This window comes from Acanthochromis polyacanthus, chromosome 12 (assembly GCF_021347895.1).
Source record: "Acanthochromis polyacanthus isolate Apoly-LR-REF ecotype Palm Island chromosome 12, KAUST_Apoly_ChrSc, whole genome shotgun sequence".
NCBI lineage: Eukaryota > Metazoa > Chordata > Actinopteri > Pomacentridae > Acanthochromis > Acanthochromis polyacanthus.
The window spans coordinates 28,473,065-28,497,354 of record NC_067124.1 but is presented as its reverse complement, the minus strand read 5'-3'; the positions used below and the strand labels follow the sequence as shown (position 1 = coordinate 28,497,354).

Below are 24,290 nucleotides of genomic sequence, written 5' to 3'. Positions count from 1 at the left end.
GGTAATCCATGTATACAGGTTAATAATTTACCTACACCCACAGTATTTACATGACATGTTGGGACTTTACACACATTCGGAGCATTTCGAACTGGTTCATCACCAAGTATTGATTCAAGCTGTAGTTATGTGGAAGGAGGCCTTGTCTTGTTTTCTGTATTTAGGTGGTTTGTTGCAGCAACTCATTGATCCCTGCATACATCCAGAGCTGCTGCCTGTGAAAACTGTCGACCGTCAGCAGGTGAGAAACTAAACCCGATGGAGGTTTGATGTTGTCTGAAAATGCACCATAATTTATGATGACGGCACTTTTGTTTTGGATGACTTTGCAGGAAAACAAGCTATTTTTAATTTGGTCTTGCTCTGATTAAGTGTGCATTCTGTTTACTGCGTTGTTGCTTCACAGCTACTGCTGATGCAAACAGATTGCCGAGATAAACATTAGACGCCACCACATTGATGCACTTTCCACTCCCTCTGTTCTTTCCATGAGTGGTCTTTGTCACAAGCCGTGGGCTCTTATTTAAATAGCTTTCCGTACCCCCACGCTGTTCGTGTCTCTGTTTCAGTATCTTGGAAAATGGTACTTTAAAGCGGCAGTCAGCCACACCGAGGCCGACATCCAGCAGTTCAGAGTGTTGGACAACTCTTTGTTCACCATGGAGGAAATGGCCAATGATACGCTGAAGCTGACTGGACACATGCGCATGTGAGGCAGCAAATTCAAACACATACATTTAAACTGTAAAAGACAAAAGGTCCCAAAGGTTGAAAGGCCAAAGACAACTAATGGAGGTAAAATAAAGTTAAAATTGTGCATTTACACACATCCTGCTATCTTTATGATCACAGCAATGATGATATCCAAAATCTGCAGCAAAAACATTCTAATATGCAAAAATACGAAGCCATTTCTGTTCTGAAATAAGGTTTCAACATGATGCCGATGTCGACTTCATTGATGAGTTTACAACTAAAGTCAGTTTGATATTGTAACAAACCTTTTATATGTAATTAATTGAATCCATATTAACTTGTTTAAGTTTGTAAGTGTATTTATTTTATATATTTAGTGTTGGAAAAACTACTGAGTTCCTTAAGTTTAGTAAAAACCTTAGTAACACCATGTAAAAATACTACAAAACCTGCAATTAAAATCTTGCTCAAGTGAGAACGTATTTTTATTTTAAGATGACAAATGTCATTATTAGACTATTAAAGCTGATTTATCAATGCCTCACCAGCCATTCACTTTATTGTTGGAGCTGATGAAGGTGCAGCTAGTTTCATCAGCTTTGTGTAGAGTTTAGTTTGGTGGTTCTTAATGCTTGAGTCAGGCTCTCTGCAAACGTTCACTAGATGAAACAGCATTATGATTTCCACTGCAGGAACTTGCAGAATGTTTTTGGGCGGCCTGAATGTTTGTGCATATTCTGACCACAAGAACCGTCCTTGTAGAACCTCTTTCAGGGTTGCTTTTCGGGGAGAAGAGAGGTAGATACTGAAAAAAAAAAAAAGTACACAATAGCACAACAATTATGTTAGTATATGGATTTTATGTTGAATATGATGATGCTAGAGTGAAATGGAGTGCTGCTCAAGTTTAACCAGCCAGCGTTTGTCTTCTTAGAACTGAACCCAGCCGTATACCTCTTTCCGTAATGAGCGTGGTCCTAAAAGTGGTTCCAAAGGGGTGGTTCTTGTGGTTGGAACATGCATGAAGCTTCAGGTCCTAAAGAGCCTGCAAGTTCCAGCAGAAGACTTTGCATAAAATTCACCAGACAGACTAACTCAACAAACCTCTATTGTTCTATTTCCTTTGTGCTCACAGAACTGGAGTCACATCCAGTTAGTCAGTTTGTCATGGTTTTGACGAATTAAGAGTTTACTTTGTGGTTGAAACTGTACATCCTGTAAACCTCTCCTCTGAATTTATGCAGTGGAAAGCCACCCTATGGTGGTGTTATGGGGTGATTACGGTAGGAAAGGAGGTTAAAAAAAACACCTGATAGTGAATAATAATTTTCTCTATGACTTCTAGTTAAATGAAACCAAACCTGCTAAACAAAAGCAATATCTCCGGAAGGAATGTGTTCTAATTTGACACAACTGTTGGCTTGAACTTGAGGATGAGCTGATTTAACTCTTGGCAATCAAAGGTCGCTGTGACCTCCAAAGACATTTGGCTATAACATATGAATTAGCCATCCTGGTCACTCCCAAAGAGAACCTCAGCATCTTCAGTTCTGCTACCTCTAGACAGGAGGCAAAGCTAGAGGTAGCAGAACTGAAGATACTGAGGTTCTCTTTGGGAGTGACCAGGATGGATAGGATCAGGAATGAGTACATCAGAGGAACAGCACATGTTAGAGGTTTTGGAGATAAAGTCAGAGAGGCCAGACTGAGATGGTTCGGACATGTCCAGAGGAGAGAGAGTGAATATATTGGTAGAAGGATGCTGAGTTTCCCACTGCCAGACAGGAGGCCTAGAGGAAAACCAAAGAGGAGGTTTATGGATGTGGTTAAAGAGGACATGAAGGTAGTTGGTGTGAGAGAAGAGGATGCAGAAGACAGGGTTAGATGGAGGCAATTGATTCGCTGTGGCAACCCCTCAAGGAAAAAACCGAAAGGAAAAGAAGAAGAAGAAGATATGAATTTACAGGCAAATTATGGGAAAATTTTTACAGAAATGTCTAACTGGGTACAATGCTTAAGTGAAAAGGTCAGAGGTCAACTTTACTGGCACATCATAATGTTCAGTAAAAACTCTCATTGGACTCAACAGCAGGAACAGAATTAGAGACTGTGACCATATTTCACATTTGGTTGGATGTGCTAATCTTGGTGCATCTAGCATGTATTAAATAAATCTCACAGATGTAATAGCTGAATCTTTCAAATATAGTGTAATTTAAAAGCTTAATCTGAAAAGTAGTTATATACAGACAAGAAATGAAGTAAAAAGTCATATTTTCCTATCCAGTTTCACATACATTAAGCTTGTGTGAAACTGGTGCAGCGCAGTTAAAACAAGAAACAAGAAATCCCAACATCATAAATAGATACTTGAATTAGGGAAGTGACATTTAGAAAATATAAAAGTTGTAAAGGCATGTTTCAATAATGAAACTCTTTGTGTGATGTTCACTTGCAGATTCAGCTACTTAATGTGTGTGTTTTTTGTTCAACATAATGTTTTCTTTTTAGTGGAGATGCCTGCATAAAACAGACCTGGACCTATCATCTGCAGTCTGAGAGGGATGACCTGGTGCTGCAAGGTAACCGCACAAAAATGAGTTTCTGAGGGCTAAATTTTATTTACTTTGCTAAAAAGATGGGGATTTTGTGGTGGAGTTTAGAAATAGAAAAAAAGCAACTTGACACCAAAACAATGCAGGGATTAAGCAATTTCCCAGAGTTGTATTCTTAGTAGGTTGGGGAAGCCCCTGAATGTCTCTGTTAGAACATCAGTAAACTAAAGCTGGACACTGAAATTACTTTTGAATGATGTTTTTAGCTTTAAACACTTTGCAGTCTCTTAGATAGCTGTACATTTGGAAAATTCCAGACAGGCTTTTGCAAAGAATCAAATCATGGAAACTGTCTGGGTCACAACTAATTTCTTATAAGCTGAAAATCTGGCAGCTGGTGTCAGAAAAAATACATTTAAAAAAAGGTGTAACATGTAACCCCCCCCCCCCCCAAAAAAACAAAACAAACAAACAAACAAAAAAACAAACAAGCAACAGCAAATATCTGTAAAATAGAGATTAATTGTATTTTTAGTTGTTTTAAATATAGTAAACACTGAAATTACATACAAATTGCTCTTTGTTAAAATAACAGTTTTTTAAAAAATATATACATGTTGTACAGCAGAGGTATTTTGAGGAATTAAATATGAAACAGATTCTGCTTCATCGGGACTTTTGTTGATATTTACTGTTTTCGAACATGTAGAAAATAGAACTAATGAAAATCCCTTGAGTGACTCTTGTGTTCACACTTACTTCTAATCTCTCTGTTCAGCAGATGTGCAGCTGTACTTTACTAAGAGATTATGCTACTTTTTGCATCACTACACTGGTTACAAACTTGCTTTAGGGTTAAGATTTTCAGATTTTATTGATTGACTAGGCTCCAGACTATATAATAGTTGCTGTCGTAAATTTATGTCTCAGAGAAGAATCTCTGGCTGTTCTGGGTGTAGATTCAAGACTCAAACTCACCGAATCACCATCTTCTTTTAAATCAAAGTTTTGTTGCTTATTCTGAGTAATTTTCTAACATCTGTGACAACTTTTCATTATCTTTTATTAGGTTATTGTTTCCAGTGTTTGTTTTATTATTGTGTTATGCATTATGCAATAACTAGCAGGTATATTAGTGTGAATGGAATTATGCTTTCACTCAGAAGAATAAACAGATACAACTTGTCAGAGGTTACAGGTGGAAACCAGCAGAGCAAAGCGAGAAAGTACCGCATTCAGCCACTAAAATAATTGTACTTTTGTAAAATAACTGTATTTTTCTAATGAACCCCCTTGGTAATAAGAAAGGAAAAGCGCCTGTTATGCACTATTCCTATAATAACTCATGTACAGACAAACCAGAACTGAGCTGAACCAAAGTTAAATGACTGTCATGATTTGTTAGTTACTATTGTCTTGCCTCAGTTCACATCAATAGTATTCAGACCGTTGACCCTTATGTTATTTGTGAAGTTTGCAAACTTTTTTCTTTTTTGGCATGTCCATTTTGGAATTTGAAACATGCAAGCACAAAACTGTCCTCCGATGTAGATTTGAACACAAGGACATGACTTGAAGCAAAGTTTGAAGAGCTGGATGAACATAAATGTGCCTTGCTGGTGTCTGTGGTTTTGGTACAGGAAGGCCACAGCGCAGGAACCTGCTCTGGAGCGGCAAGTGGGCCAACTGTCAGGACTGTATCGTTTTCCAGGAAATAGAACCTCCTTTAAACGAGACCGGTTCAGTGGACTCCCTGCACAGACACATGCTGTATGGTGAGCATCCATCCATCCATTCTCTATATGCCGCTTTATCCTCACTAGGGTCATGGGGGGTGCTGGGGCCTATCTCAGCTGACTTGGGAGAAGGCAGAGGACACCCTGGACAGGTCGCCAGTCTGTCGCAGGGCTGCATATACAGACAAACAATCACACTTACATTCACACTTACGGGCAATTTAGAGTAATCAATTAACCTCAGTTTTTGGACTGTGGGAGGAAGCCGGAGTGCCCGGAGAAAACCCACGCATGCAAAGGGAGAACATGCAAACTTCATGCAGAAAGATCCCAGGCCCAAGCTAGGATTCGAACCAGGGATCTTCTTGCTGCAAGGCGAAAGTTCTAACCACTACTCCACTGTGCAGCACCTGAAAGCAGCAGTTCACCCCAAATACTATGATGCAATGAAAATCACTTGAGCCTTCCCTTAGTTACCCTCGGCAGTTAAATCCCAATCAAATATCTTCCAACCGCTTGTACTTTACTCTAGTTTGGTCGATTGCCTAACTGACTAGCTTTGGTCGGTTATCTAACTGAATAGTCGTAGTTTAGCCAGATAGCTAACTGATTAGCTGTAGTTTGGTCAGTTATCTAAATGATTAACGGTAATCTGGTCATTTATTTAACTGATTAGCCATAGTTTAATCAGATGTCTTGTGGATTAGCTGTAGCTTGGTCAGTTACTTAACTGAATTGTCATTGCTTAGTCAGTTAGCCAATGGTTAGGCTGTAGTTTGGTCAGTTATCTGACTGAGTAGCTGTAAGTTGTTTAGTTCTCTTAAAGATTAGCAGCCACAGATAAAACTGTTAAGGTTTGGTTTTTTACCAACAGAGTGTTTAGATCTTTATGTTGTATAAGACTTACTTCCCATTTTGGGGTGAATTAAATTTAAATCGCTCCTACTTCCAGAAAAAAAACAATTCAAACAAGCACTTTACATGATTATTGTGTATGTCTGACGTTTTTGTTTTCTGCTTTTCGCTGAAGCTCGCCACAGTGACGTCAAAGATGAGTTGGTGACAGCATTTCTGAAAAACGCAGCATGTCATAACATGCGGGCGAACGTCAGACCACCTCAAGAGAAAGGTTTGTTGTTTGTATAGTGAGTCCTTTTTAAGAAACTAATGCTTCTGAATCTCAAAATGGTTCTTCTGCATACTGTAACAATTGTTTGTGTGTTTGCAGAGTTCTGTGCCTAGTCATTAACAAAGAGGTAGGTTCAAATATTACATTTCACTTAACTGGGTTTGTTCTTGCTGATTGAAATTACTGTGGGATCTCTTGGTTCTTACAGGATGCTGCTGGAGCCTCGATGACAATAAGATCAATTCATGCTTTCTCTGTGTAAGAGAAATCAAAGCAAAAATAAAACTATTTTTTCCCTCTCATATTTGTGTGTGAAAAATGTAATGCTGCTCATGCACTTATTACACCTGTCACTTTCAGTCCCAAGAACCAGAACTGCAGAAACTTTGAGGAAACAAAAACACCTTTATGGGGGAGAATGCACCCACATTCACCCAGTAGCAACCTGGGGAATTCCCATGATGGTACTGAACAGAGGCACCTGTTCACATAACTTATATGAAGGCAGGACAAGTCTGTAAAGGATTTTTTTGTGCTACTTTCGGTTGCCATGAGATATAATCAACACATATGCCATCAGTTCATGTTTTGCTAATAGCACCCAGTCAGTCTTCCTTGGTAACAGGCGGGATGATTGTTATTCCGTCTCTAATACACAGCAGGTTAATCAGAATAAACAGAACCATAAAAACGTGAGCGGCGGCAAGTTCAAATGTTTATACTTCTGTTCCGCCTTCTATGTTCTTCACCTTTCCACAGGGCCAAACAAACTCACATTGTATAAGCAGTGTCTGCAACGTCACAGGTAAACACATTTCTCTCAGTAAACAATGCACAGTTGCATGGGAACAAATTAGGTGTAACTGTGAGATAATAAAGGTGTGCGGTTAGAAATTCTCCGGGCAGCAGGTCACACAACCTGCTGATGTGACATGACAAGTGAATGCACTGTAGGTTCAGCTGTGGTGGAAAGTTCAAAAGTAAAACCAAGACCACAAAAAAAATCCTTTAAAAAAGACCTCATATTTCCTACTTCAGTATAAGCATGGAAAAATTAAAAGTAAGATGTACTCAATGTTTTTGTAGAAGGTCAAGGTGTTAATGTGCTTCCCAAGTAAATCTCGGGTTGTAAATGATGCTGATTTAAAAAAATATCTCTATTCACACTATTTTGCGTTTAGTTTTGGACTTTTCCCTCTCTCTGTTTTTCTGGGTAAGAAACTGAGTGCTAATTGGTGCTAATTCTCAATGTTAATCTCAGTTATTAGGGCTGTATGGATGATATTTAATTCGAGCAGGTCAAAAACCAAACTTCTCATCACTTTGTTGACACTGGATCCCATCAACAATCCAGTTTATTTCTGTTACCACTGAAAATGTTTCGTGAAAATAAACTGGATTGTTGATTGCTTCTGCCCTGGAGGCTTTTGTGCCACGGTCTGTTATTAAAACTGTTTGCGAAGGTGGCTGCCTGGTGACACTGTAACTCAAACGGATGCAGCACTGTTGTGTTCCACTTCTGCTGAATTGAATTTGGTAGAGTTGGAGTTTAGAACGGATTCAGTAAAATCTGTGTCACTGACTCATTGTTATAAGGCTGCTATTTACTCTCCTGGTGATGTGGAGACTGCCTTTTTCATATTTTGTCCCAATTTTGTACAAAAACAACACCATGTACAATATATTTACTAAACCACACATGCTTTTTTTAAAGAAACTAGACAATCATTGCACTGTAAAATCACTTTACTGCCATGTGCAAATGTGTTGGCTGTTCTGTGCTCATTAAGATTGTGGTATGTTTGAACAGTAAATTGCCATGTGATAGCTCTCACAAGGTTTGTGTAGTATTTTAAGTGTTGTTTATGTGCAGTACCGTAGTCTTGTGTTTGCATGTGTATTTATGCACTGCAGGATCACGACAAATTCTTTGTGCACTCAAGCATACTTGGGCCGTAAAATTGATTCTGTTTATCCACAGAGCCTAAAGTTTATTCACTTTGGCCTTTCAGAACGGTTGAATGATGTATTTGCTCCACATACGTCTTATAAGCAGCTAGATCTGGCCAATCTATCAGCCAATATGAAAGGATTTTGGATGCATCTGAACAAGAAATTGCAGCACAGTAAACTTCCATCCATCCATCCATTCTCTATTCACCGCTTTATCCTCACTAGGGTCGCGGGGGGTGCTGGAGTCTATCCCAGCTGACTCGGTCGAAGGCAGGGGACACCCTGGACAGGTCGCCAGTCTGTCGCAGGGCTACATATACAGACAAACAATCACTCTCACATTCATACCTACAGGCAATTTAGAGTAACCAATTAACCTCAGCATATTTTTGGACTGTGGGAGGAAGCCGGAGTGCCCGGAGAAAACCCATGCATGCACAAGGAGAATATGCAAACTCCATGCAGAAAGATCCCAGGCCCACCCCGGGATTTGAACCAGGGGTCTTCTTGCTGCAAGGCGAAAGTGCTAACCACTACGTCACTATGCAGCCCCACAGTAAACTTTCTTTAGGGTAATGTAAAACAGTTATCCTTGAGAAAGCACTGGTATTTGGATTTTTGGAAATGTAATCCTTATCTGGGTTGCCTGCTTATGATATATAAAGAAAACACCAACAGATTTTCTTAAATAAGTGGTTGAGCTACAAATTTATGAAGTATGAAAATTATTTCACTTGACTTGTTTTTATGTTTTGACTCAAGCCCAGTGATACCTAATGTATTGGAGCACAAAGCAGAAGCATGGGCTCTCGTCATAGTGAACTAACAGCTCAGCACTGTGGGACGAAACTCACAGCTATTGTTCTTGTTCTGTAGGACATGCAGTGACATAAACCAAAGAACTTTGTTTCTGTGGTGAAGTTTGGACTGGCCTGTAGTACCTGGTGGGGAATTATGTGGTGATGTGCACAAGAAACAAAGGTGAAAAGATGTTTGTTCCTTGATTTGAGGGGACAGCACCCAGCAGCCCACATCCAACCTGTTAGTTTTTCATGTTGCATATGTAGGTGAGTGAGTGTGTGTGTGTGTGTGTGTGCTTGGTAGAAATTAGGTAGGAGAAAGTTGGTGGCATTTACATAATCCAGGAGAAAATCTACTGGCTGCATGGGGATGCCCCTTGGAGCCTCGAAACTAACAACACTCGAGTGAAATTGACCGTCTGCTGCCTTCAAAACCAAAAATACAAGTTTCACTACTGTTTCCATACCAAGAATTCTCATCCTCACGCCTGCCTTTACATCGGAAAAACTTTAACTTTGCTCTTGTTTCCACCAACACGCCATAGCATTTCACCAATAAAATCTCCAATTGGGGAGAAACACCAGACACTCCTGTGTGTGTTTAAGTTTTGGTCAAACATTGTGTCTCCAGCTCAGGTCAGTCACTTTTTCTCTATTAAACCCATCTAAGATCTTTCCTGAACTTGTCACAATAATGATACTGCCAAAGTCACTCGAGGCGGATGTTGTTTTCAGTATTGGAAAGCAAATGAAACACATCTTCAGGAGACAGTTTTGCATCTAATTCAGAACAGTTCCTTATTATGTTAATTAAAGCAATCAAATTCCAAACTTACTCTCCGCTGCAAATTAGCTATATAAAATTTTAGGGACGCAGGGATGCATTAAAAGATCTCCTCCTAATGAGGTGTGCGATTCTTTTTTCTGCCTAAAAATGTATGTCATTGTAATAGCTCCAACAGAAAGACAATACTGAGCTGCCCAACTAACCACAAAGCAGAGGGAAAAAAAGGAAGCAAAATAAATACCAGAGAACCCCTACGAGGCTTCCCTAAAACTATTGAGAAGAGATGAGCAAGACCGCAACTAGAAAGTAAAAGAAAAAGAGCAATAATAGCTACACACTTCCCAACAGCAGCATCAATGCAATGGCTAAGGCACAGAAATGCCAAAGAAGGCTAATTCTGGGGCTTGATATCCAGGAAAGTTCAGGTGGAGTGACGTAGCTGCTCATGGAGGGCATAGCAGACCTGGAAGAATCACGAAGAAACAGCAACAAAAGATATTCATTAACAGCTGAGGAAAAGAAAAATACGGTAACATTTGCAACCTTTATAGTTTGACAAACGCAGAATACATCGCTGAAATGTTATCAGAGGCCCGTAAGTGCTTATAGCTGAAAGTAATAGCTAATGCATCCTTACCTACTCATGTCAATCTTATCTGATGAAATATGGCTGAAACACTCAGGTTATTCAAATGACAACTGACAATTTTTAGTCCCAGGCTACCCTCTTAGAAAACATCCACAAATCAAGCAGCAACCTCCAAGGCTGAAAAATGAAGTCAACATAAAAAAAACTGCAGTTCATTGAATGTCCACTTAAAGTTGACACCTGATCTTCAAAGAGCCCCGTGTTAAAATGTGTAACTTTTCATCGAAGAGCCTAGGACAAAAACATTTTGGTGTCTATGGCTGATTTCCCTGTTCATGACAATGGTACAAGAGGTGAATTTGTGCAAAACTCAACTTTTTAAATTGGACTAAGGCCTATAGTTGAGCATAATAAGATCAGAAAGATGTCGACATCACCAGGTCAGTATGAGATGTGAAGAACTCCACCAAAAATGAACATTTTGACTCAGAACTGTAAATCAGAGAGTAAATTACAGCTTTACTACACCTAACAGAAGAATCAAAGTTCTCTGTCCACTGAATTAACCCCTAAAAACTCATATCTGTGTAAGTTTTTTTTTCATGAAAATGATCTCTTCGTGCCGTTTGCATGCTCTCCCTGTGCATGCATGGGTTTTCTCCGGGTACTCCGGCTTCCTCCCACAGTCCAAAAATATTCTGAGGTTAATTGATTACTCTAAATTGCCCGTAGGTGTGAATGTGAGAGTAATTGTTTGTCTGTATATGTAGCACTGAGACAGACTGGTGACCTGTCCAGGGTGTCCCCTGCCTTCACACGAGTCAGCTGGGATAGGCTCCAGCACCCCCTGCGACCCTAGTGAGGATAAAGCGGTCAATAGAGAATGGATGAATGGAACTTTGTGCACAAATAAAAAAATAAATTCAAATTTACTGTATTCAAACATCAAAATCTGGGGTACATTCAAGTTAAAACGGACTCTTCTAACTCTTCATACTTAATAGTAAATATATGTTTCACACTTAGCAACTCTACATACTTTTAAAGAGACTTGAGACACTTGTTTTTATTTTCACACAAAATAAGGCCAAACCACAAAGCAGCATGAGACAAATTTGACATAGATTCAAACTCATTATCTGTTATCACATATACTGAGTTTTAAACTCAGAAAAGAGACTCTGGGACACAATAAGGCAGCAGCAAATCAGGATTATATATTGTATCCCCTCAACACATATCAGATCAATTGATATCTGAGGTCTGGTGTGAAGAAAAAGTCCCCGTCATATTTGTTTAGATGTTGAACTCTAACAGCGACCTATAGACGTGGGAAATCACAAACCGCCCACAGCAACCATCAATGTGTCAGCAACTGGCCTCATATCTTCACATCTGACTGTACATTTTACAGCTCGTGAGCCATTTCAGTATTTCACTCTCCCTTTTCAGGGGGACCGTCCAAGTTATGCGGCAATGAAACTGCATCTTGGTTTAACAGGTCTAATGAAAGTTTCAAGCCAGTGTGTTTGAAAAGCCTCTGAGTTTCCTGCGCTTCAAAGTAGCATCCACTACTGGAGCCTCCTACACCACAGCCCGCCTCCTCCAAACCACAACTAAGTCTGCAGAGAGAAGAAGAAGAAAAAAAACTGCATCTCATCTTCACTACGAGCTCATGTAAAAGGGAAAACCCTGTCAGCCTGACATGTCTCTCATAGAGAAGCAGTCTGTGAGTTTGGACACTGAGAGTTCAACACACTCTGGGTGAGTCGAGGTATATTTGGTTCCTCTTGGTTAAATATTGTTTTTCATTGCTGCAATTTGTCTGAGGGCTCTTAGACTGTCTTATGTTTCTATTCTGTGGTTGAGGTCTTGCTGCTGTTGTGATGCTGAATTTCCAAAATTGTGAAAGTTTGTTGACACAAACTTTCACAGACATTTTTCTCAGGCTGCAGAGAAGTGACTGACAATGAGTTATTTTCAGACAAATTTAAGTCAGATGTGCTCTTTGCTTATTAAAACTAATTTACTGGACAAAGAGATAGATACATCTACCTTGTCTTATCCTTTATTCTTTATTGTTTCAGATATTTTTAAATATTAAACACAGTTGGTAGAGCTCAGTTCTTTACCTTAAAGATGGTTATTTATGCTTTAATTCGAAGCAGTGTTTACACATTTATTGGAACAAAACTACACTTTCAATTGATGTTCATGACAGTGACATTACTAAATGCCACAGTGGGATTACTAAACAGGAAAGTGTAGTCACAGCATTAAACATTAAACCTCATATCTTAGTCAAGAGTACTTTAATTTAGCTGCCATTATCACAATGAGCCTGAGCATAAATATACCAGAATATAATCAGAGAACTTTCATATGAGATCATGGCAACAGTTGTAGGTCCGATTGTATTTTATAGTTCAATTTTAATGAGCATATCTGCAAGCTTACGACACACTGAGCAGATAAGCTGCCACTCGTCCTTTCTTTGTCTTACTCAGTCACGCTGTGCCAAGTTACACCTGCTCTAAGCCATACATCATGTGTGCTGGAATGCAAAGCGCACCGATGTGAACAAGCAGACTCGGAAATTACCTGCGTGACATTCTTGTTCAAAGGTCTGGAGTTTGACTGACAGACAGGTGTAGGTTGGTGGGTCAGAGGCATTTCACAGGTTTCAGTCTGTCATTACAAACAAACAACCAAGACCACAAACTGTTCACCAAATAACGAGGTGAAATCCCGGCGAGGCAGCAGCTTGGTGGTACAAACACAGTGCCCTTTGACATGCCAGCTATTCCGCATGGTCTGGTTTAGATACACGTCAGGTCGACTATTAATTCAGTCAGTTTAGAGAAGAATTAACACATGGCTTAAAATTTCCATTTTTGAATTCATCACGCAAGCAGTCATATGAGCTGACCGCAGTTTCCCCCTCTTAATACGGTGGGGAATTTAATCTAATCTGTTAACCATCTGACTGCTTGTGCCATATGTGTGAGTTACTAAAGTGTCAGCAGCAAAATGTAAGTCTGCAGAAAAATGTTTCCTTTAAACAGCGTTTTACAGTTTATTAAAGGTTCAATATCCACACCCAAAAGGCCGTGACATGTTCAGTAATGGATCTAGTCTTAGCTTTTTTCATGAAACATGTGATAATTTGACATTTATGGAACCTGAAACAGTTCTTTAAATGAAGCAATGCGAGGAGCAGCAGTGAGAAACTCGACAAAAGCTTTCAACTAGACTCGTCTGGTTTAAACTTTAATCTTGGGATGCATTTAAAAACCAATGTTTTATATATGCTAAATATTCACTGTATTTATAGTCATGAGTTTACAATCTATGAGGGATTCAGGGGATATGGCTGCACTGATATCAACATCACGTGCAAATGCAACTATATCTATATGTACTCAAATTATCAAATGGTTCCTTTAGATAAATTAGGAAATTTTCAATGTAAATTGATGCAGAAAAGGCCATAAATGAGTGCATACATATTCAGATCCCCATGTTTAAAGTACTCCCAGCAGAAAATAGAAATACTTCAAAGCTTAAGTGCAGCACTCAAGTAAAAGTACCACTCTGGATCTGTATCCTGCTATGGAAATAAGACAGAAATTATGATTAAAGCTGCAAAAAAAAATGAGAAAAAAGCATCAAACTGGTGTTTCTTTTAAAGTCTGAAGTGTGCTCTGATATTAGAGAAACTTAATGCATGTTTTTTTTGTGTGTGTTTGGCAGGATGGAGGGTCAGTCGAGGTCCTCTCACAGGTACCTGTTGCTGCAGGTGTGGTGTGCTCTGCTCACCGTGTCCATGGTGGTTATGGCTGTTTTTGTAGCTTCCATCAAACCAAAGTCAGCACAGGTCAGTACACCTGTGACACATACACAGAGAGGATCACATTTAGATTCACACTGGCTAAGAGTCACCTGCTGGCTGACAGATTGTATTATAATGACTATCAAAGTGTGGAGAGTTTGTCTCCCCCTTCTGACAATGAGAAGTACATGAACACAGCAGACACTCACTAATGACACATCGATTCCTTTCTGTTTTAGACTGTAATTCTTCCTCTTAAGTGTTTTGTTTTCATCTGCAGCATCCCAAACGTTTCTTGGATGCTTACTGGGTTATTTCCCCTCTAAACTGCTAGTTGCTTCCCTTTTCTGAAAAACTAAACATTTCTGGTTAAAAATGACGACTTGTGCACCAGAGCCTGCATGCTGCTCCAGAATCAGACATAAAACTCCAGCATATTCAAAAATACAAAGGGATTTACTTGAAAGCGATTAGCTTAATGAGCGTTGTGTGAACTAAGTTTTGCTTTAATGTAAAGTTCATGTGTATATGTAAGAGCCCTGCACATGAAAAGTGAAACTAAGAGTCACGTGTCCTTGTAAAATCCCACATCTGTGTGTAATGCACCTATACGGATCAATTTGAGTCATTTTCCAAGTTATAAACGGTCAAAATTCTGTGAGTAAAGCTTCTTAAATGTGAAAATTTTCTGGTTTCACTCCTCTATGACAGTAAACCGAATATATTTGAATTGTGGACAAAACAAGACATTTGAGGATGCCATTTTGGGCTTTATTGACATATTTTCACCAATTTCTGACATATTACAAAGCAAAGAACTAATTTATTATTTTAAAAAAATGTTGTTAGTTGCAGCCGTTTTTGTAATGACGTAATGTCTGAGATCAGCTCCACTAAAATTCTTGAGTTGTTTGTTGTTTTCAGTGAAGTCAGCGCTCCCAGTTTGTGCCTGTAGGTGGCAGCAGCATCATGACAAATGGGATCAAGCATCTGCATCAGGACACATTTGAAACTATAAACCTCAGAGCAAGCCTAATTTACTGTAAACTCACTGACTCAGTACTATAAGGTTGCTCTTTGGCCTCTAATCTGCAGGATAAATGAAAGTTAGATTGTACATTTTCTCAGGAGTTTTTCAGATCTCAGCCGATTTGTGGTCACAGGTGTTAATGATTGACTTTAAGGATGTTTTTCATGTGGATATTCCATAAAGTAACCTGGAGCTTAAGGGATCAAAACAGTTGTACTGTAGAATGCAATTCTTCAAACATCATTATTTACAGCTTAATTAACTGTCAATGTGTCCGGCAGCTGTATTGACTCAAACAAATGACGTTTTCTTTCTTTTAAAGGACGAAGTCTCCACACTGAAGCCAGCCAATGTCAGTCCAACAGCACAAGTACTGGATGGTAATTTTTGTCATTTTTATTTCCCATTCTTATTCAAGTGACATCATGTTCAGATTGATTAATATGTTGTTGTTTTTTTCCAGAACTGAGCAGATTATTATAATTAAGAAGACTAGAAACTGACGTTTGGAATGGATATACTGATAAATATTTACAGTAAAAGTGAAAATCCTGATGGAAAATGTTAGAATAACTCTGTCTGTACTTAAACTTTTAGACATTTATACTTCAGTGTTGATTGGCTGGTACTCCTGATGCTCACCCACTCATATGTTTAATTAACATATTTTATTTGGAAACAGTATTAAAACATAATGACACCTGCACTTTGGCTCAGATACTGGATCGGCTCTTGGTCAATTTATTGTCCTAACTGTAGCTTATTTTCATAAAAATGTCACAACAAAAGCTTGATTTGGCTTTTCTCTTTCAGACAAAGCTTCTGTAGCCGCTTGGAAGTCAACAGGTAAGATATATTATACTTGTTTGTTTTTATTATTACAAATACATTGAAAACAATAGGATAATATTTAGATTAATAATCTAGTTGGTCTATTTTTTAGTATATACAGATTATTTTGTGTTTTCTCATGTGACTAAATTCAAGTAAAATGTCACTTGCCTTGTCTTGATGAGAAACTTTAACCTAATTTGATTTATTCTTACACTGGATGGGAGACACAGTGGCTTCTTTTGCTTTAAGTAGGTTTAACTAGGTTGCTTCAAGTTGATTTTATTTGAGGATTTTATTGAATATAATTCCAGCTGTACAGCCTGTAAATTCATTTGCTGCACCAAAGCTTCAATGATTAATCTAAACTTAATCGACAATTATTGTGCTAATTGATTAATCAGTTTGAGTCAACAAATAATCAGTTTGTTGAGTTAACACATAATTGACAACTACTTGAATAATTAAGAAAATAATTAAAGGATTAATCAGTTTTAATAATTTTTTTCACTGTAATATTTTGAACAATTTACTGATTTTTACAGTTGTTTAATGTTTTGTTAAAATACAGATACTAATTTAGAAAATCACACTTTTACAATTTAGATATTATTAAAACTTTTTATCATGTAATTTATGTTGTATCTGTGTTACCACGCAGATTTTGCTGTATTTAACTTAGCTTGTTATCATTTTATGGACATTTGCAGTTTTTTGACAGAAAAATTGTGTTTATTCTATTTTCTATCTATTTCTATAATATTAAAAAAGATGATAAATTATTTTTTAAAGTAGTTGTTTTCCAGATTTTTCCAGATAAAAAACACACAAATATAGAGATCTACAGAATAGACAAAATTATCCATAATGTCCACACCAAAAATGCGTGTTATTTTAATTAATAGTAATTTTATCTTTTGTAAAATTATACTTTTTAAAATTATATTTAAATCAGCAATAAATGTTATTTTATCAATTTTTGCCATTATTTGACCAAAATTTATGTATATTAAGGATTGAAAAATGTGAAATAATCTTTTTAAACAGTTATTTTTATTCACTAAAGTACAGATTATATCTTGTAAAATCACACAAAAATGTTAATTGTAAAAAAATAGTAAATCTGTCAAAAAAAATCAGTATTTTAAGAAATAGTAATTTGTTCTCTTACAATGTGTGACTAAAATGGTACCGTTTTACTGTATTGAAATAAGCTACAAATGTCAATATTTAAGAGATTTTTTTGTATGTTATTTTGACAGTTTTTGAACATTTTTTTATAGTGTATTGCACTTGCAGCCAAATTTGCACAAGCAACAAAATGCAAGCATGCTTCTATGTTGAAATTTGGCTGAGTGCATCGATTCTCTTTGCCACACTTTAATAGGAAATCATCAGAAACCAAGTGAAGGATGAGAAGGGGAAGTGATAATGTGTTGTGTTGTGCTGTGAACCTTTCCACAGTTATTGCATCAGCAGATAAACCTTGAAATTATGTTGCTTTTCAGAAATGTCTCCTTCGTACATCCAGCTAATGACGTGTAAGTACATTTCCTCCTGTTCAGATAATGTTCAGATTCATGCTGTCACTTCTTGGGAAACTCATTATGACTTCTTAAAGAGCCTCTACCTTGAGGGTCAATCTAAAATGTATGCGTCTAAACTTGTGTCAAGCAATGAGAAATGCTTTATAGTTGCATTTTAAAATCATCAACAATCATCTTGCATTTTGTTTATGCCTTGGACAGCTTACAATGAGATGTCAAGCTGGGATATTTCTAATCATTACTCCAACAACAGTCAGATTCAAAGATTGATAACTTCATTCACTCCCACTTTCAACTGTCATGCAGAGAAAACCATAAAGCAGACAGAGATTCCACTTTTGTTACCCAACTCTCACTCGTCTCTGATCGCTCTTTTGTTATGATGCTTGAATGAAAAGTGTTGTCACTCTCGACGCCCACAGATGCTGGGAGCAACAAGTTCAGACATGCAGTCTGGGAGCAGCTCAGAGTCATTCTGAGAAACGTAGGAAGCCTTTAAGTGAAGCAGATGTAGGTTAAAGGAAAAGTGGGCGCAAAGAAACCACCACATCTGAGTTCTGGAACTGACTGAAGCAGATTTAAGTGCATCTGTCTGGGTTCAATGAAGATCCATTATGAGAGTTGAAAGCCCTGGAAACTTCTTTTCTCAATCAACTTCTTTTAATCCAACATACTTTCTTAGAATTGGGAGGAACTTAACATTCACATGCTGTTTTATGAATTTTATGTAGGCACTGCAAAATTTATGCATAAAAAAATTGATCAGTTTGCTTCATTTAATGATAAAGGAACAGCATGGGGACAGTATAAAACATATTTATTTTGGTCCAATATAAAACAAGTGGCAAGTTTATCCATTGCTTATAATAATAATAATAAAAAACACAGATATTATTTTAGGGTTTATTTTAAGGCAGCAAGTAGAAACAGATAGAGTTCTTTTGAACAATATTCACGATATTACTGAAAGCAAGTTTGGTATTTTTGGGCATATTTGGATTTTGTCTGACTTTGTGTACAGCTGTACATCTCTACAGTGTTGTCCAATGCATTTTAAGTAAGATTTTTTTAAAAAAACAAAAAGTGATACTAATAAAATAATTATAACTGGTTGAAAAAAGAAAAACATTCAAAGGGGTTCCAGAAGGAATCATTTCAAGCCGAAAAGATTCCTCAAGGGTCCTCGCCTTCTTTGAATGGCAAAATGTTTGAGAAATTTGACATTAGAAAGTCCTATATTTCTATAATTGTCCCTGTTTTCTCTACGACTTCATGTCCATGGCTAATTATTAAACACTCAACAACTTCCCCAAAATTAGTCAATAAAAGCATCACAACTATGAGGCCTGGTAGGAGAATCCACGGTGGAAAGATTAGTGAAGAGTTAATGTTTAGCTGATTTTAGGGGAGCTGCATTGTTTAAAAAAAACACAAAAAAAACTAAAGATGTTTTTTTTTCTAAGCTTGCTAATTTAGTTATGAATATTTACTGTTACAGAGAAATCTACTTTACCTGAAAAGCTGTAGTGATACAGATTATGAGTCATGCTGCTTTCCTCATCTGCTCCTACACCTATAGTATTAGCCCACAGTCCACAGGACACTCCAGTTTGTCATCCTTCACTCCAAAATCCTAACACAGAGAGACATACTGTTCAGCCTTGTCATGTTTCCAGTCTCACCCTTTGTGTTCCTCCCACCACACTGCTCTTTTCCTGTGTGAAGTGGGTTTCCTAAAACCACAACAAACCTGAAACAGAGTTGTAATGTGGGCTGTACCTACTGAAGGTGTAATTACAGCCCACGGCAACACAGGCAGCATCAGTTTTTCAGACCAACTGGAAGGAAATCATACATTAACTGGACCATCAGCTTAAATAGATATCTTTTCTGTCTTTCTTTGTTTTGACATTTCTTAAATATTTAAATCGCTGGCCTCTTCTTTGCAAATTTTCGCCCTTTATGTAAAAAGTAGAGCTATCCAACGAGTAACAACTACTTAACTAAAAGTAACTAATATTGATATAAAGGTTGCAAAAATACCTAGCTAAAAGTAATAAATGGTTAGCTAAAAGTAACAAATGGTTAGCTAAAGCAATAAATAACTCAAAGTAGCAAATTGTTGAAAGGAGTACATAGTAAGATAAAAGTACCAAGTATATGAAAGTAACAGTTAACTAATAGTAACTGATAATTCAAAGTGACAAAGAGTTCGCTAAAGCAACATATAAGTCAAAGTAACAATTGTTAAAAGGAGTAAATAGTAAGATGAAGGTAACAAGCAGATAAAAGTAACAACTAGTTGGCTAAAAGTAATGAATAATGAGCTAAAAGTAACAAATACTTAGCTAAAGTAACAAATAGCTTGAAGTAGCACATAGGCAAAAGGAGTAAATGGTAAGATAAAGGTAGCAAACATATAGCTAAATGTAACAAATCATTAAAAGGAGTAAATACTCAGAGAAACGTAACGAGTATATAAATAGCTCAAAGTAACAATTAGTTAAAAAGAGTAAATAGAGGAAAGTAACAAATAGATAAAAGTGGCAAACAGTTAGCTGAAGGTAACAAATAGCTAGTTAACAGGAGCAAATTGTTAGATAAAGGCAACAAATAGACAAAAGTAACCACTAAAAGTAACAGATAGTTGGTTAAAAGTAAAAAATTGTCAGCTAAATGTAACAGTTTGCTAAAAGTCATCCATAGCTAAAAGGATTAACTACTTATTTTAAGCTAATGATTTCATTGATTATTTTTATCCATACTTTCAGCCAACTATTTATTTGTTTTACTAATTATATAATTGTTAACTTTTAATTATTTATTATTTTTAGTTTACCGCTTAATCATTTACCTTTAGCTATTTGTTGTTGTTACTTGTACCTAGCTATTTATTGTTTTTAGTGAGCTATTTGATACTGTTGGATAACTATAATGACAACGATGCTAACAATGCTAAAGAATTCAGAATTAATTCACCTCTGCTGCAGGGATTCTTCAGGGAGTTGTTTTGAGCTCAAAGGGTTTCGCTACAGTGGCTCCTTCTCTACGAAAGTACAACCAAACTCAAAAAATCCAAAGTAGTTCACTTGATATAAAAATGTGTCAGCATTACTTGGGATGTTTTGTTCTGTGTCATGTAAATATAAAGTTTTTATGTACTTTTGATATTTTTGAACATTTGTGTTGACTCTGGACTAAATTTATTTGGGATTTACAGTCGCTGAGTGACTAAACAAAGGTTTCCTGATCTCCTGCAGCTATGAATGATCAGTCTTGGGAAGAATCACTCGCCTGCGACTCATGCTCCCTGGTCCTGCAAGACAACTCCATCTACTTCAAGAAACAAGGCTTGTACTTCATCTATGCTCAGGTCACCTTCAGAGAGATGAATGAGTCCAACTTCATGGTCCTGAAAAGAAACGCAGTGTTTGGCAAAAGCATGATCACACTGGCTGAGGGGACGTGCCCTCCGGAGAAGGTCTCTGTGTTGGTGGCCAGAATCGTGAGACTCACGGAGGGAGACAGTGTCAGCTTAAACATCTCAGGTGTTATTCTGAAGGAAAGCACAGTCTGGGGCGCCTTTCAGCTTCATTAGGTTGGACTGCTATGCTACTGTGGGCCTCGACTAACTTCATCAGCTGCGATTATTCTGAAATATTGAGATGGAGGTTTAATTCTCACAGTTTTATACATTTTTTAAAAAATTACTGCAAATCACATGGATTCAACAATTCTAAATATCATTATTAAAAGTCTTGTAATCATATTTGTGGCCAACATGGAACACTAATCCAGATTTTACTCCTCACAAGAGACCACGTCTTCAAATAACCGGTCCAACCTCAGCAGAATTTTAAATAAGCCAGCTGGTTCTGACTCTTGAAATTGTGACACATTTGGTGATGTGTCAATTTTTTTTTAAGTTAACTGCTTTTTTAAAAAACTATGACTGTCTGTCTGGGGCATGAATATGCTTTTCTTCACTGCTTGGGTATTTATAAAATGGAATACTATATTGTTTGATTACAAGGAGGAAAAGCAAATGAAAGAGGAATAAAATATTTTATTACCACTGACTTTTCATTTTTGCTGCGGACACACGGTGGCGCTACCTTCCACCAAATCACATGAAACCCAGCGCGCCCCCCTGCACATATGTGTCCCATCTGTATTGGTTCACACCTCACATGAATCAGCCTGACAGGACATTTATCAGTTAAAAAAGCTCCACACAAACCACAAAGACATTCCAGTAATGCCTGAGGAACCTTTAAGTATTGTTGAATCACCCTGCCAACTCAGAACACGGCGTTACTCGTGTCATTGCCCTGTGGCTGCACACGGATACTGTATGTAACCGCTGTGATATTTAATTAGGCTTTGTGTTGAGCAACAGGTGCAGAGCAGGAAGCCACATATTTGGTGCAACATCAGTCACCACGTTTCCCCTCCACAGCATCCACAGACATGTTCGAGCTCAGAGGCAGTTTGCTTTCTCAGACTCAGACTCAGTGATTCTGTTCATGTGTCATTACAGACCTACAACACTATACAACACATTTGCCTTGACGGTACTTTTCATAGTCTTCATTTTTGCATTTTTCACTTCTGTCTCGTTTGTTTCTGCAGAAAACAGATGAAGCATGAAACATGAGATCTCAGACTGAGACAGACATAATGTTTGACCTCAGCTCTGAAATCCTCCAGTCATTCACTAATTAACCCCTTAAACCCCAGGCTATTATTTGTAATTTCAACTTCAGATTTCCCAAATTCAGTTTGAAGCAGCCTCACATCTGTTAGGCCAAAAACTGTGTCTTCTGTGTATGAGAGACAGACACCTGGGAGAGTTTTGAAACTCCGTAAGACTCCACATCACCAGGGAGTAAAATGTGACAAGCTCCAGCAAAAGTTGATGCTTTTTCTTCTGCCTAGTCAAACTCACTCTAAATCAGAGACTAAATACCAGCCTGCAACAGGAAGGAAGAGCAGGAGGCCTTCTGGTTGAGTTTCAATAGCAAATATGAAAAGTCAAAGGGTTAATATTCACTCCCTTTCTCACTAAAAGTATTAAATGGTGGTTGGGCTCTGCTCAGAGTGTAACACATCATGGGCAGATGTTGGAGTTCTCCCCCAGGAAACTGTGAGTGTCAAACACTTCTTGAATCTTAAAACAATATTTTCTCCCCTCTATGCATTGACTTATGGTACAAAAGTCTGTATTCATATAAAGGAAAACAAAAATTGCAGGCACAAGGTGACAAAATGTAAAATGTAATGGACTATATGTGGATCTAATTGCATTTTAGTGCCAGTATGAGCTCATATTTCAAAAGAAAAAAAGACTCAGTGCTGAAGAAGAAAAACTCACTATCATCTGAAGTATTATTTCACTCATGAGTAACAGCTGTGAGTAGCGTTTTTTTGGAAATATTGCACAATAACATCCATAAAAATATACATTTGCACATAGTGAATCAACAAGTATGGCCTAATCGCCACCTCAAAGTCTAACCTCTTCACCATCACTGATTTAAGTGACACTGCTGGAGTTTGAGTTCACAAAGGTTCGAAATGATATAAAAAGGTTGAATGGAACAAACTATTATGACAGCACACGCTGCTTGTTTCACTGAAAGATATTTCACAATGCTGAATGCATTTTCCAGCAACTTCTTACATGCTGCATTTATTTGATTGATCAAGAAGGTTTTATTTAACCAAAAGTCTCTCCTATTTGTTTCCAGACTTCTGCTCTGTGTACACACAGCCTGCAGCTCAACCAAACGAACTGAATTTTTGTCACGTGACTGTTTTCCAAAGCTGGGTGAGCTGTGGCTTTTTTCACAGTTTCTGGTTGTGAAAATGGGTTTTAGGGTTCAGAGGGTTGAAAAAAGGTAAAGTAGTTTATATTTTTTTTAATCATGAGGCTTTCAGACAATGTAGAAATTAATCCAGAAATATAGAATTAAAAATCCAGCGTTAACTAATAGCGTACAAGAAAAGTCAGAAGAAGTAAAAAGTCAGTCCTCCAGCAATGATGAATGTATGTAGAGAATTTTAGAGAAATTAAATATTTTACCGCCCCACTTTGCTCTAACCCTGATCCCAAGGACTGTCCTTATTTTCCAAGATGTCTTCACTCTCAGACTCAAACTGATTCTCGGCTCGCCTCGCTGCATATCCTAATATTTCCAGTGAACGTGATGATTTGTTGACTCTGTGACGTGGCAAACCTTCCCACAACCTTTGGTCTTGTTTAAATCAGGCTTTAGAGAAAGCATGCAGCATGACATCACATCCAGCAGGTAATTCGTGCCCCTCACTTCCTCACACTTTCATACAACACTGGCTCTTTTGTTCTCTTGAGCCTTTGTAATACTGTCTGGCTTGTTTGTTGACTTCTTAGTCAGGCCTCTGATGGCATTCACTCACAAAGAAGCAGAAGTGTGTAATATTAAATTGGCCTTTACAGTGGCTGCTTCAGTTAAAAACAAATTAAAATGTAGAATCAACACGACAAACAGAAGAAGAATTAGCATTAAGACTTCAGTAATGGCATGTACTGGTGCACATTAAAGCATTTCTTCAATCAGTTCTTGTTGTACTGGGCGTTCAGGAACAATTTCGGATGAAGGGTAATACATTTCACTTGGTAAGCCATTATGCTTAATATACAAAGCGTTTTAATGTGTATAATCTGTGTGTCATTATAAGACATTTTCAAGGCATTTTTACATTTCCTGCCAGTTCTCCTCCCAAAGTGTCTTTAATGAGTGTTGAAAGCCACAATGCTTTCATT

General features: G+C 37.6%; 2 protein-coding genes across 2 annotated transcripts; both read left to right on the top strand.

Annotated features, from left to right (window-relative positions):
* Positions 1 to 59: 59 nt before the first annotated feature.
* apom (apolipoprotein M) lies at positions 60 to 6,418 on the top strand. Its single transcript, XM_022199163.2, has 7 exons — positions 60 to 241; positions 570 to 709; positions 3,208 to 3,278; positions 4,892 to 5,026; positions 6,018 to 6,116; positions 6,216 to 6,243; positions 6,325 to 6,418. The coding sequence occupies exons 1-6, from the start codon at positions 128 to 130 to the stop codon at positions 6,227 to 6,229; spliced, it is 573 nt and encodes a 190-aa protein (XP_022054855.1). The 5' UTR covers positions 60 to 127; the 3' UTR covers positions 6,230 to 6,243; positions 6,325 to 6,418.
* Positions 6,419 to 13,999: 7,581 nt separating this feature from the next.
* lta (lymphotoxin alpha (TNF superfamily, member 1)) lies at positions 14,000 to 21,466 on the top strand. Its single transcript, XM_051956459.1, has 3 exons — positions 14,000 to 14,122; positions 15,430 to 15,487; positions 20,746 to 21,466. Exons 1-3 carry the CDS (start codon positions 14,000 to 14,002, stop codon positions 21,081 to 21,083), a joined length of 519 nt encoding a protein of 172 aa, XP_051812419.1. The 3' UTR covers positions 21,084 to 21,466.
* Positions 21,467 to 24,290: the final 2,824 nt, after the last annotated feature.